Source organism: Cebidichthys violaceus, unplaced genomic scaffold (genome assembly GCF_023349555.1).
Source record: "Cebidichthys violaceus isolate CVI_PGR_0920_01 unplaced genomic scaffold, fCebVio1.0.p SCAF_10, whole genome shotgun sequence".
NCBI lineage: Eukaryota > Metazoa > Chordata > Actinopteri > Perciformes > Stichaeidae > Cebidichthys > Cebidichthys violaceus.
This window is the reverse complement of record NW_027176263.1, coordinates 12,190,422-12,201,853: the sequence shown is the minus strand read 5'-3', so window position 1 is coordinate 12,201,853 and position 11,432 is coordinate 12,190,422. Positions and strand designations below refer to the sequence as shown.

The following is an 11,432-nucleotide window of genomic DNA, read 5'->3' as shown; positions in this document are numbered from 1 at the left end:
ATGTGCCGTGTCCAGGACCTGAAGAGTGTGGTCCTCTGAGGAGCAGCGAAGGATCGGGCACTGGAGCAGAAGGCAGGGGCCGGGGCTCTGAGGGCCGGGCCCGTCTGCGGAGGCTCGGTCGGGGCCGGCAGGAGGAGCTCGGTGGCGGCAGCCTCGTCCAGATGGCTGCTGTGTGATTTAGCAGAAACGGGAAGCAGCTGTGGCCAGCGCCGAGGCTCCCCCCCACACACACACCCCCACATCCCCACGCTTGACTGGGACCCAACAGGGGAGGGAGGGCATTTGCATGAGAGGGATTAATCTGGCCAAACAATTCTGGCCCTGCCAGAATCCCAAATCTCACTTCCCCTTTCAAGCAGCTGAAACACTCTTAAGAATCAGATTCAACCAATTCAGCCAAGGATCCAACAAGACGTTAGTACTCAAGGTGTTTCACACTTTACATGACCGTGTGCCATTAATAGAAGGCCACAATAGAACATTCACTGCATACTTTGTGAATTCAGTCGCTGTTTCAGCTTGTGTTTCCCAACATGTGGGGCCAAATTTCAGCATCAAGTTTGGGGTCTTCACCCAGTAACTAAATATACTCACTCAATGGCTGTACTTAAGTACAATTTTGAGGTACTGGTACTTTAATTGAGTATTTATACTGTGCGCTTTATACTTTTCCCAACCCATCTGGCTTGTGAGATCTTACAAAGAAGCAATGTCTACTTGGGGCCTCTTGTCTCGTTTTAGATGCCTATGAGTTGTTAGCAGTTCCACCAAAGACACGTTTCCCTTCTAGACTTCTCTAGACATGGTTTCATTTTGGCTGCTTGAGGCCCGAGGAGGTAGAAGTACTCAATATCTTACGTGCAAAAGATAATGGAAAAGAAAAGAATATATACATTTGCGTCGCAGAACCTTTTCCTCAGATTCATCTTGTGACCCGTTTGGATTATTAAAGTAGCTAACTGTCTGTAAAGTAGTAGAAGTAAAAAGCTACTCACGCACTGGTGCATCAGTATTACAGATTAATAATATAACACATTTTCAGGAAAGAGTGTTTACTTATAATCCTTACGTTTTTAGGCAGGATTGGTTTTGGTGACACCTGTGCTCACTGGTGGTAACAGCTGTTTGAAATGACTTTGTCAGGAGTAACTGCCACTGGTGTATATTTAAATTTATAGTGCAGCCAAACAAACTTGTGTTGTTTTGCTAATACGTTTGTCAATAATTATTGCAAATGTAATCTGATTTCAGTCAAGTAGTTTTCTGAAATAATTATAAATAAACTGGACTACATGCTACATCGTTTGCTATAAATTTCCCAATTTAAATTCAAATTCAGTGCAGAAATGGCGGACCCCGCCACCAACAATGAGAACTGCTGGATAGAGAAGTGATTACAGAATGTAGATGCATTCAATGACTATTGTTGGAAAAATGCATACATAATATAAAAGAATTGGGTTTCATTTAATACAAATCTTAAGGGTTATAATTTCGGTATATTTTGCTGTAGAATACTTCTATGCTTTTACTCAGGTACATTTCTAATACAGGACCTTATTTTGTTTAAAGGAGTATTTTTACTTCAGTAAAGGTTCTGTACAATAAAGCAACTACAAAAAAAACTTACTTAAATACTCAGCTGATGTTATACAATTTATACCTTGATTTCAAATGTCAGTATTACAGATTTAAAGAACAAGCACATAGGCAGTCAAATTACATATTTTTTTTCAATACACCTTAGCTATATGTGAAGTGTGTTTGTGACCACACAACCCCAGATGTGACCACTGCTGCACAGCCACACACTGCACACTTACAACATATGGCACGTCCAGTGGATTTCTGTGCATCTGTCCCGGTCCAGCTGTGTGTGTGTGTGTGTGTGTGTGTGTGTGTGGGGGGGGGGGGGGGGTGACAACTTCCACTGCAAAGTTTCAATACAGTGGCCAACCACACGTCTGAAATATTTATCAGGGATCTGACAAAAAGATGAAAAATAAATGAAAGTCTTCTTTCATGGGCTTCCAAATTTTCAAAGATTGTCCCATTAAATTTACATGAGAATGTCATTTCATGTGCGCACAATCTATAATGGTCCTCCTCCGTAGTGGATGTATGACCAGCGACAAAACATCAACACTGTTAAGAGTCTCTGTTGACCAGAGCGACCACTTGGCGATGGATTAACCAAGTTTCTGCTGTGTGGAGGAGAGCGAGTGGACATCTTAGAGCCGGGAGATTAACTGGACAGACAGAAATACGTACAGTTGTGGTCAAAAGTTTACATACACTTGTAAAGAACATAATGTCATGGCTCTCTTGACTTTCCAGTTATTTCTACAACTCTGATTTTTCTCTGATAGAGTGATTGGAACAGATACTTCTTTGTCACAAAAAACATTCATGAAGTTTGGTTCTTTCATGACTTTATTATGGGTTAACAGAAAAAGTGACAAAATCTGCTGGGTCAAAAATATACATACAGCAACATGAATTAGCAATTTTGGTGACTTAGAAAGTTGTGTCAACGAAATGAGCTTCATAGCATGGCCTCTTAACTTCTTGTGAGTGATTATGAGTGACTACAGCTGGTGACTTCTCTGAGGCCATTTAAATAGGGCTCATTGGATACAAACGCCCACAAACGCTACAATGGGAAAGTCAAAGGAGCTCAGCATGGATCTGAAAATAATGTATATTTTTGACCCAGCAGATTTGATCACTTTTTCTGTTAACCGATAATAAAGTCATGAAAGAACCAAACTTCATGAATGTTTTTTGTGACAAAGAAGTATCTGTTCCAATCACTCTATCAGAGAAAAATCAGAGTTGTAGAAATAACTGGAAACTCAAGAGAGCCATGACATTATGTTCTTTACAAGTGTATGTAAACTTTTGACCACAACTGTACATCTACGGCGGCCATGACCCCTGTGGATCAGGGCGAGCGCTACAGTTCAACTTATGGAGCTCATGCTTCTTTACTAATGAAAAGAAGGTATTGCAGTAACAGATTTTCCTGTTGAGTCCACTGCTGTCTTAATCACCAACAGGAAGGGAGGGAAAGATTTCTTTTTTTTTTTCTTTTTTTTTTAACAGCTTGAAACCAATCTCTGTGTTGCCCAACTTCTGTGGATAATTAGCACATACAGCCTCAGGAACAATTCAGGAATAATACCAGAGATGTGACAATAAAGCTCTTAGCAAAACACGCGCTGCCCTCTGTGGATTAGATGAGAGTACGGAGGATCGAGTAAGAGAAAACGCCACAATACACTGGAGATCATTTCAATTTATTAGGAAAACATACAATGTTGGCAATGCAATTAAAGCAATTTAAATAGATTGATTTGAAACACAGTTCAAGCAAACAACATGGTGTCTAACGCTTACACCAAACCAGAAAGCAACAGTGAAGTGAACATCCAAATAAAACAGTCCGGCCCTTACAAATTTATGAAAATTATTTGAATGCATAATGAGCAGAGGGATATTTCTCTCTCTCTTGTTTTGCCAGGTGCTCCTGCTATTTCGTCCACCCACGCTGTGTGCTTCGTGTGCAACAAGGAAAATATTGGAAATCTCTAGATTCCTCCAGAGTCGAAAGTTTTATCTCAACTCAGTTCAAAATAACACCCATAACTTAAAACAGACCGGGACCAGGAGCCCCGCTTAACGTCCACATCCAAAAGTCTTATTCCAGTCTTCATACTGCTCCAGGTCTTTCGACGAGACGCTGGGTCGTACCGTCTTCAGGGCCTCCTGGAAGTCACAGTAGAGGATTGCTCGCACCTGATCTGCAGTGATAGTGGCGATGTCACTGAGCTGGATGCTGCGGATGGGCCCCAGCGCCGCCTCTCGACACAGCTGAGTCATGTCGGCCCCGGAGAAGCCCTCGGTGGCGTTCACCACGCTCTCCAGCTCCTGCTCCCTCAGCTGGTTCCTCTCCTGAGTCATGAGGTTCGTTACTATCTGCCGACGGGCGGCTGCCTCGGGCAGGGGGATGTATAGCCTCTTGGCGAGGCGTCGCCGAGCAGCCTCGTCTATCTCTCGAGGCCGGTTGGTGGCGCCCACCACCAGGATGCGTTCCTCGGCGGCCGTTGCCGCCCCGTCCAGCTGAACCAAGAACTCCGTCTTTATCCTACGCGACGAGTCGTGCTCCCCGTCTGTCCGCTGGGACAATAGCGAGTCGATTTCATCAATGAAAATGACCGCGGGCTGGTGGCAGCGGGCAATGGCAAACAGGGCTCGCACCATTTTCTCTCCCTCGCCCACCCACTTGGATGTGAGCGATGAAGCGCTGATGCTAAAGAAGGTGGCGCCCGACTGGCAAGCTATGCATTTACCGATCAGAGTTTTCCCGGTCCCCGGGGGTCCAAACAACAGGATGCCTTTGGGTGGACCACGGAGGCCAGTAAAGATGTCGGGTCGCAGCATGGGCCAAACCACAATCTCCTTTATGGTGGTTTTGGCAAACTCCAGGCCCGCTATGTCATCCCAGGCGACGGGAGGCCCGTGGTCCATGATCTCGCTCATGATCAGCTCGATTATCTTTGGCTCAAAGTTTTTCAGACGCTCATCCAGGATCTGAGGCTCCTGGTTGGAACTACGGCTCGCCCCTCCATCTTCCTCCTCCTGTCGCGGAATGGGTGACACAAATTTAGAAAATGTACCTCGGGGCCTGTTGGCACCCAGAGATTTCTTCAAAGTTGCTGCCATTCCTGTGGTCTGACCCCTCTGGGGCTGATTGGAGTGTTTCTTCTGTTGATCCACAATGAACTGCTCGTGAGCCGTTTTGAAGTTGCCTCCAGCTCGCGGGTCAGTGCCTGCTTGACCTCCGTGTTGCCCCCTGCCACCATCCCCTCCATCTGGGTTGTAAAAAGTCTTCCGCTTCGACGGGTTGGAGATGGGGAAGAAGGAGGACTGAGAGTTCCGTGTCCCCCCTGAAGGACCAGGGTTTCCCTGTGGAGGAACTGGAGAAGAATGACTAAACATAGACTGCGGTCGGGCTGGAGGTCGGGACAGCGAGTTTGGATTACCTGACATCCCCTCAGAGCCTATTGGCCTCTCTAAAGTCATATTAGTTGCAGGATTGCAGGTGGTGCTGTTGACCTCTGTTTTAGGCTGAGGTGGACGTACGGGTTTGAACAATGCAGCCTCTGACCTGCCCTCTCCCCCCACAGATATGTTAACATCTCCCAGTGCCACGAGGGAGCCTCCTCCCCCTGTCCCTGCCCGAAACATCCTCTGCACGCAGGGCAGCTCCAGCACACTCTCCGTGGTCAGCGACGACTCCCATTTGTCGCTGTAGTTCCTCTGACTGCGGGCCAGATGCAGCGCGCTCTCCGCGTAGTTGTTGAGCCCCGTGCGGGGGTCATCCGAGTCCAGCACCGAGGCGTAGCGCTCCGAGTAGGTCCTGAGCAGGCTGGCCGTGCCGGCCTGAGAGAGCTGGGAGCTTGCCCATGCATACTGAATGGAGAGGACGTGGGCCCGGTAGGCATCGGCCGTCTGTTCAGGTGTACAGTTGCCAGATGAAATGTCAAAGGACCTCCTCTGCCATTCGTCCAGGTGTGCTCCACTCATGCCTGGCCTGCTCCAGTCTGATGAAGGAGAAGGGACCCAAGTTATTAAAAATACATGAGCTCAGTAAAAGCCAAGGTACGCATCATCACTGACTCCATACACACAAAAAAAAAAGTTACATCTAATTAAATGATATACAGTTATATGAACAGGCATATGATACAGGGACCCATTGATTTAGTATGCTTACTGCATACGTTCAGTTAATAGCATGGCCAAAGCATGGATGTATACATCCCACTCATTAGCATCTCTGCCTTAAGTTAAGACCCTCCCAGCCTGGTGACGTCAAATGCCCAAAAGTCTTTGCAACTCCACCACTTTCATTTTTGAAAACATGCTTTGCTGGTCTGCATACAACAGTTTAATTTAACCTCTAAACATCGTTGTTTTATCAGTCTTGACCAAGCTTCTCCAGAGTCACAGAGGGGAATATAAAACTGTTGTCACGTGATGAATAGCGACGTTACATTACAATGTGTAAAAGTTGTCTAACGCCCCTTTGAGCAGCTAGGCTGACGTTAAATATCTAATTTGATGAATGTGACGTTAGTTGTAACGTTACTCGGGGGAAGTTCACTGGCAAAACGTATGCAGTGTCATTTAGCTTTTAGTAAACATTCATTCAACTGACAGGGGAGCCTAGCATGTATTCCCCGTGACATGCAGTTATGCCTGAGGTCCTACTCATTTACAACATACAGGCATCACGTGTTCAATGGAAATACACTGCAACACACAACAGGCCACAATACTGAGGATGACGGACGACACTTACTATTAGGAATATCCTCTGATTCTCTGACAAAGCAAATAGGTGCTAGACTAAACATACAGGGGTTTAAAGCTGCTGTTTACTTGTTCCCGCCACTTGTTTCTTCTTCAGCTGAACGACTTCCTGTCACGTCCCAATTCGTTCTCAGGAAAACCTAAATTTGTCTTTCAGAATCGCTTTCACCTAATGTAGAGACCTCCAGCCAAAACTAAACTAATTGTATATGTATTGGATTTGCAAAACATTGATTTATGATGAAAATATGAGAATAATAAAGAGCTAAGCTGAGGCAAATAACTTATTTTGAAAATGTCGGAACGGGGCCCATAACTTGTCACAACTCGGGAGTGCTGCATTTATCCCCTAGGTCCGCCCCAGAGAGCGGCCACGATCTGTTATGTGTTATTATGCCGCTCTATCAATTTCCACGTAACGCTTCTTGATTCGTGATGATATATTACAGACTACGAGACAGTCTTACCCATAGTGAGAACATTTCTTTTGAGCATTAAAACTTTATTCTCCAGACTGTGGTATCAACCAAAGACACAAGTGTCCGACCTGCGGACGTGTAGTCAGGTCTACGGCGCCATCTTCTGGCCGAAGCCACAACCACAATGCGATAAATGTAACGATTAGATTGTCGCTTTATCGTGTGGCATGCTGGGAAATGTAGTACCAGCTTTGTTGAAATTCAGTCAGGCACTGACTTTCAACGTAAATATGTTTAAAGGGGAAGATAACTTTACACAAATTGCATTCAAAATGGTGTTTATTAACTTATAATGTGTGTTATAAATATTGAAATATGTATTACTCGTGTTATTAGTGTACGCGCAAACTACACTAACCACAAACGTGGAGCTTTTTGTTTATTCTGTCGACAGTGGATGACAGCGACTGTCGAGCTGCTGAGTATCAAAGAATACGCCGTGGGAAAAAGAGCCGCATTCGTGATATTGTGTAGCTAAATAGGTAGTTAGTTATTATTTTTGCACTACTTGGTATTAAAATCTCTGTCTTTGAGGAGAGATACAGAAAAAAAGTTTCTTGAATAGCTATTCATAGTGGTCGCAGTCCGTTAGCTAAACCGGAGACGGGATCTCAATTATCGTTCATCCAGACGGGACCAGCCCCAGGAGCCGGTTGCAGCAGTCAGTCACACCCTTGTCTGGGTTTAGGGAACCCTGTCTGCACAGCGACCTTACATTGCTATCCTCCACATGTTACGGTGTTTTATTCAAACAAATACTAATAACCTCAGGCTTCTGAATCGGAGCTTCAGAACAATACTGGGAGTTAGCGGTTAACTGGGAAGTGTGGGCTGGATATGACTGACTCATCGTCATGGCACGGACCGAGGAGATAACCCCGAACAGTCTGTCTGCTGCAGTGTCAACCAGACAGTCTCATACCTAGCTACACAGCGAAGTTATCCAGACGTTAAACTGTTCCTATTACATACTTCCCCTCGTAGTCAGCGTGGCAGCATGAATACCCCGATGTACACGTTTGTCACCCGTGACGAGAACAGCACTGTTTATGCAGAAGTTTCCAAAATCCTCCTCTCGACCGGACAATGGAAGAGGCTGAAAAGAGACAATCCCAGATTCAACCTAATGCTTGGTGAACGGAACAGACTGCCCTTTGGACGTCTGGGTAAATATGTTTTTATCTCTTATTTCACTTGATGCTGACACGAGTTTGTTTGTGTGCCATATTTGGTGTGAAGGACGAGACAGCTGCCGTGACTGCGCAGGGCTGCTTCCTCCAGCATCCTGTGGAAAGATGGTCTCTCTCGTTTAGATGTGCACGCATGTGTTTTAATCCATGTCATCACGTGGGTCCCCATAGGTCACGAGCCAGGACTGGTGCAGCTGGTGAATTACTACAGAGGAGCAGACAAGCTTTGCAGAAAGGCGCCCCTGGTTAAGTGAGTATTTCCCTTTTTTAATTGACACATCTGTATCTTTTGCTGTCATTCATGTGTACTTTTTTTGTGCATGAATTATTTAATGGGGGGGGTTACATTAGCTGACCATTTCTCTTCTCTGCCATTAGGCTCATAAAGACCAGCCCAGAGCTGTCCGACTCCTCTAATTGGTTTCCAGAATCCTACATCATCTATCCCACTGACCTCAAGACCCCGGTTGCTCCAGCCACGAATGGCATCAGCCATCTGAAGAGCAATCCCAGGACGGATGAGCGGGAAGTGTTCTTGGCCTCCTATCACTCTAAAAAGGAAAGTGGGGAGGGCACAGTGTGGATAGCCAAGTCTTCCGCCGGAGCTAAAGGTAAAATCTGTTATCCATGTATTATTGTTTTAAATCCTAGATAGGAGTAAGCCTTAGTCAGACATTTCCCCTCTGGTGTCACACTTTCTGAGCTATTCTGAAGAGTTTTTTTCCTTTTTTTGTCAACTGTTTTAAGTTGTGGTACATGGCACCAGTGGCAGCGTCACATGTTTGTTCTGTCTTGCAACAGGTGCTGGTATTTTGATATCCCACGATGCTAATCAGCTGCTGGAGTACATCGATAATCAGGGGCAGGTCCACGTCATTCAGAAGTACCTGGAGAAACCTCTGCTTCTGGAGCCGGGACATCGGAAGTTTGACATCAGGCAAGTGGTTTTTTTACGTGTAACCCACTGAGAACACGCCAGTCTGTCCGGACTTTGTAACTGACGCTGTTATTACGCTGTGCCGTTGCTAGGAGCTGGGTGCTAGTGGACCATCACTACAACATCTATTTATACCGGGAGGGTGTGCTGCGGACGTCCTCGGAGCCCTACAACAGCTCTGACCTCCAGGACATGACCAGCCACCTGACGAACCACTGCATCCAGAAGGAGCACTCCCACAACTACGGACGATACGAGGAGGGCAATGAGATGTTCTTTGACGAGTTCAGGCTGTACCTGCTGAACACTCACAACGTCACCCTGGAGGCCTCCATATTACCTCAGATCAAGCAGATCATAAAGTAGGTCCTTCTTGTTTTTGCTGCTGTTTTTATCATTGGATCTCACGTAACAGAAAGCATTGCTACGCTATCACACATCCCATTGAAACATGAAATACATAATGGGTTTTTTCAGTCTCACACTGTATCCAAACACAAAAACTAGCATATTCGTGTGCGTCTTCAAACTCTACTACTGAAAAAATGCTGACTGAGTTGTCAATTCAAATCTGTCCTAGTTGACAGTGAACGTAAATAACATGTTCTCGTTCAAGTTACTTGATAAGTCAATGATGTATTACTCTTATATCTAACTGGATACAAACGAGACAGATTAGACGAGACAACGCTTTTGTACGATGACATTTGGCAAATGTGAAAGCCACTGACTTCAGCTTGTAGAAAGTAGCATAAAATCATATTATATTTGCGGGGACTTTGATAGGATTGTTCACTAAAAACAAAAACAGGCTTTCAAATGCACCCTGTAGGCTCATACAGGCCTTTTTAGACGAGGTAGCGGCTCTAGGGATGTTGATCTGTCAGTTGGTCCACCGCTTTGGTTAAGACTGAAACATCTCCACAACTATTCAGTGGATTGACGTGGAACATTCACAGTCATCTGGTCAGACTTTCATGTTGTCCTTTACTTAGGTTCATGACCAAATACAGATCAAATCGGCTGTACTTTGTGTTTTGTGCTAATTAGCAGATGTTAAAATGCAAACCCGCTAAACTAACGCGATGAACGTGGTAGAGCTCATCTTTAATTAGCTCCACTGCGTGTTACTACTGTGACTCTACCATATCTAAGCTACCACCACCAAGGAACAGGTGGGGCCTTGGCCGTTAGCATTGTACTGTGCACTTCTTGTTCCAGCGGCGGTAGAGGTCTGTAAAGAAGCGCTCCTGGTGAATCGTATCGAGTGTTTGCACGCGGCGGGGCGTTGTCGAGGTGTTTTGTCGAGCAGCCAGGCGATTTGGAAATGATTTTACCGTCTGGTTTCACAGGAGCTGTCTGACATGTATTGAGCCGACAATCAGCACCAAGCACCTGTCCTACCAGAGCTTCCAACTCTTCGGATTTGATTTCATGGTGGACGAGAGCTTCAAAGTGTGGCTCATTGAGATCAATGGAGCGCCGGCCTGTGCGCAGTCAGTACCCTTCAGCCCGTCGTTTGTGTTCAAAATGTTTCTTTCTGTTCTATTTGTCTGTCGTTACTGTTTTTATTCCCCCGTCCATGAATCGTACAGCCTTGTTCTCTGTCTCCTATTCACATCTGTACCTGCAGTCTGCATTTAGACTTCTCTTGGTCTCCGTTTACAATATGGAGAAAACAAGCTTTGAATCCATTCCCCTTGTTACGTCAAAATGTCTTTGGTGAAACGTTAGAATATTTGTTTGTTTGTTGTTTTTCTTCCTTGGAGGGTCAGAGTCAGAAATAGGAAAGCTTTGAAAACAGTATAATTGTTTCAAAGATAAACATTAGAATTTCCTCTGCTGGATATTAAATTAGTCACCTTCCCCCTCCAGGAAACTATATCCGGAGCTGTGTCAAGGCATCGTGGATGTGGCCGTTTCCAGTGTCTTCGCCCTGAACAGCGGCGGTGACTCCTCATCTGCATCCTCATCCCCTTATTCTTCCTCCCCGTCCTCCACCTCCCTCTTCACCACCAACTCCTGCTCCTCCCCCAAACTGAGAGGGCCTCTCCACGTGGGCCCTTTCACTCGACTGTAAGCACACGCGAATCCCCCCCCCCCCCCCCCCCCCCCCCCTCGTCTCCTCCGTACGGCTTCTTCGCACTCCGTCCTCACATCTGAACTCTACCTGAGAAGTAGCACGTCCCGGCGAGCATGGAGAGGGACTCTTTCTTTCTACGGAAATCACCGAGCTGCAGAGACGATCTCTGCTCTCCTGATACGAATGTTAAGAATGTGAAGACGCCGACGAGCGGATTCTGGGAGTTTCTGAATTGAGGACGGACGTCCTTCCATCTCAGTCCCACCACCAGACTGTAGTGCCTTACATTTCCAGCCACGCTCCCTTACAAAGACTGCCAGTTAGCTTGCTCTGTTGCTGTGACTCCTACTTCTTCTATAAGCCTC

The 11,432-nt window shown here is 45.9% G+C and overlaps 2 protein-coding genes across 2 annotated transcripts; one reads left to right on the top strand and one right to left on the bottom strand.

The window, feature by feature from the left end:
* Window positions 1-3,283: 3,283 nt before the first annotated feature.
* fignl1 (fidgetin-like 1) lies at window positions 3,284-6,457 on the bottom strand. The gene is made up of 2 exons (XM_068718089.1): window positions 6,368-6,457; window positions 3,284-5,606 (listed from the first exon to the last, which is right to left on the bottom strand). Exons 1-2 carry the CDS (start codon window positions 6,420-6,422, stop codon window positions 3,679-3,681), a joined length of 1,983 nt encoding a protein of 660 aa, XP_068574190.1. The 5' UTR covers window positions 6,423-6,457; the 3' UTR covers window positions 3,284-3,678.
* An 810-nt stretch (window positions 6,458-7,267) lies between these two features.
* On the top strand, window positions 7,268-11,081 carry ttl (tubulin tyrosine ligase). Its single transcript, XM_068725897.1, has 7 exons — window positions 7,268-8,023; window positions 8,219-8,297; window positions 8,426-8,658; window positions 8,849-8,984; window positions 9,077-9,346; window positions 10,337-10,480; window positions 10,860-11,081. Exons 1-7 carry the CDS (start codon window positions 7,855-7,857, stop codon window positions 11,062-11,064), a joined length of 1,236 nt encoding a protein of 411 aa, XP_068581998.1. The 5' UTR covers window positions 7,268-7,854; the 3' UTR covers window positions 11,065-11,081.
* The last annotated feature ends 351 nt before the right edge of the window (window positions 11,082-11,432 follow it).

What these genes read in the sequence shown, in the direction of transcription:
- fignl1 (XM_068718089.1), bottom strand. Translation starts at nt 6,422, where the DNA reads ATGTTTAGTCTAGCACCTATTTGCTTTGTCAGAGAATCAGAGGATATT. An exon ending in ATCAGAGGATATTCCTAATA is followed by an intron (nt 5,607 to 6,367) that starts GTAAGTGTCGTC and finishes CTCCTTCATCAG; the next exon opens with ACTGGAGCAGGCCAGGCATG.
- ttl (XM_068725897.1), top strand. Translation starts at nt 7,855, where the DNA reads ATGAATACCCCGATGTACACGTTTGTCACCCGTGACGAGAACAGCACT. An exon ending in ACTGCCCTTTGGACGTCTGG is followed by an intron (nt 8,024 to 8,218) that starts GTAAATATGTTT and finishes GGGTCCCCATAG; the next exon opens with GTCACGAGCCAGGACTGGTG. An exon ending in GGAGCGCCGGCCTGTGCGCA is followed by an intron (nt 10,481 to 10,859) that starts GTCAGTACCCTT and finishes TTCCCCCTCCAG; the next exon opens with GAAACTATATCCGGAGCTGT.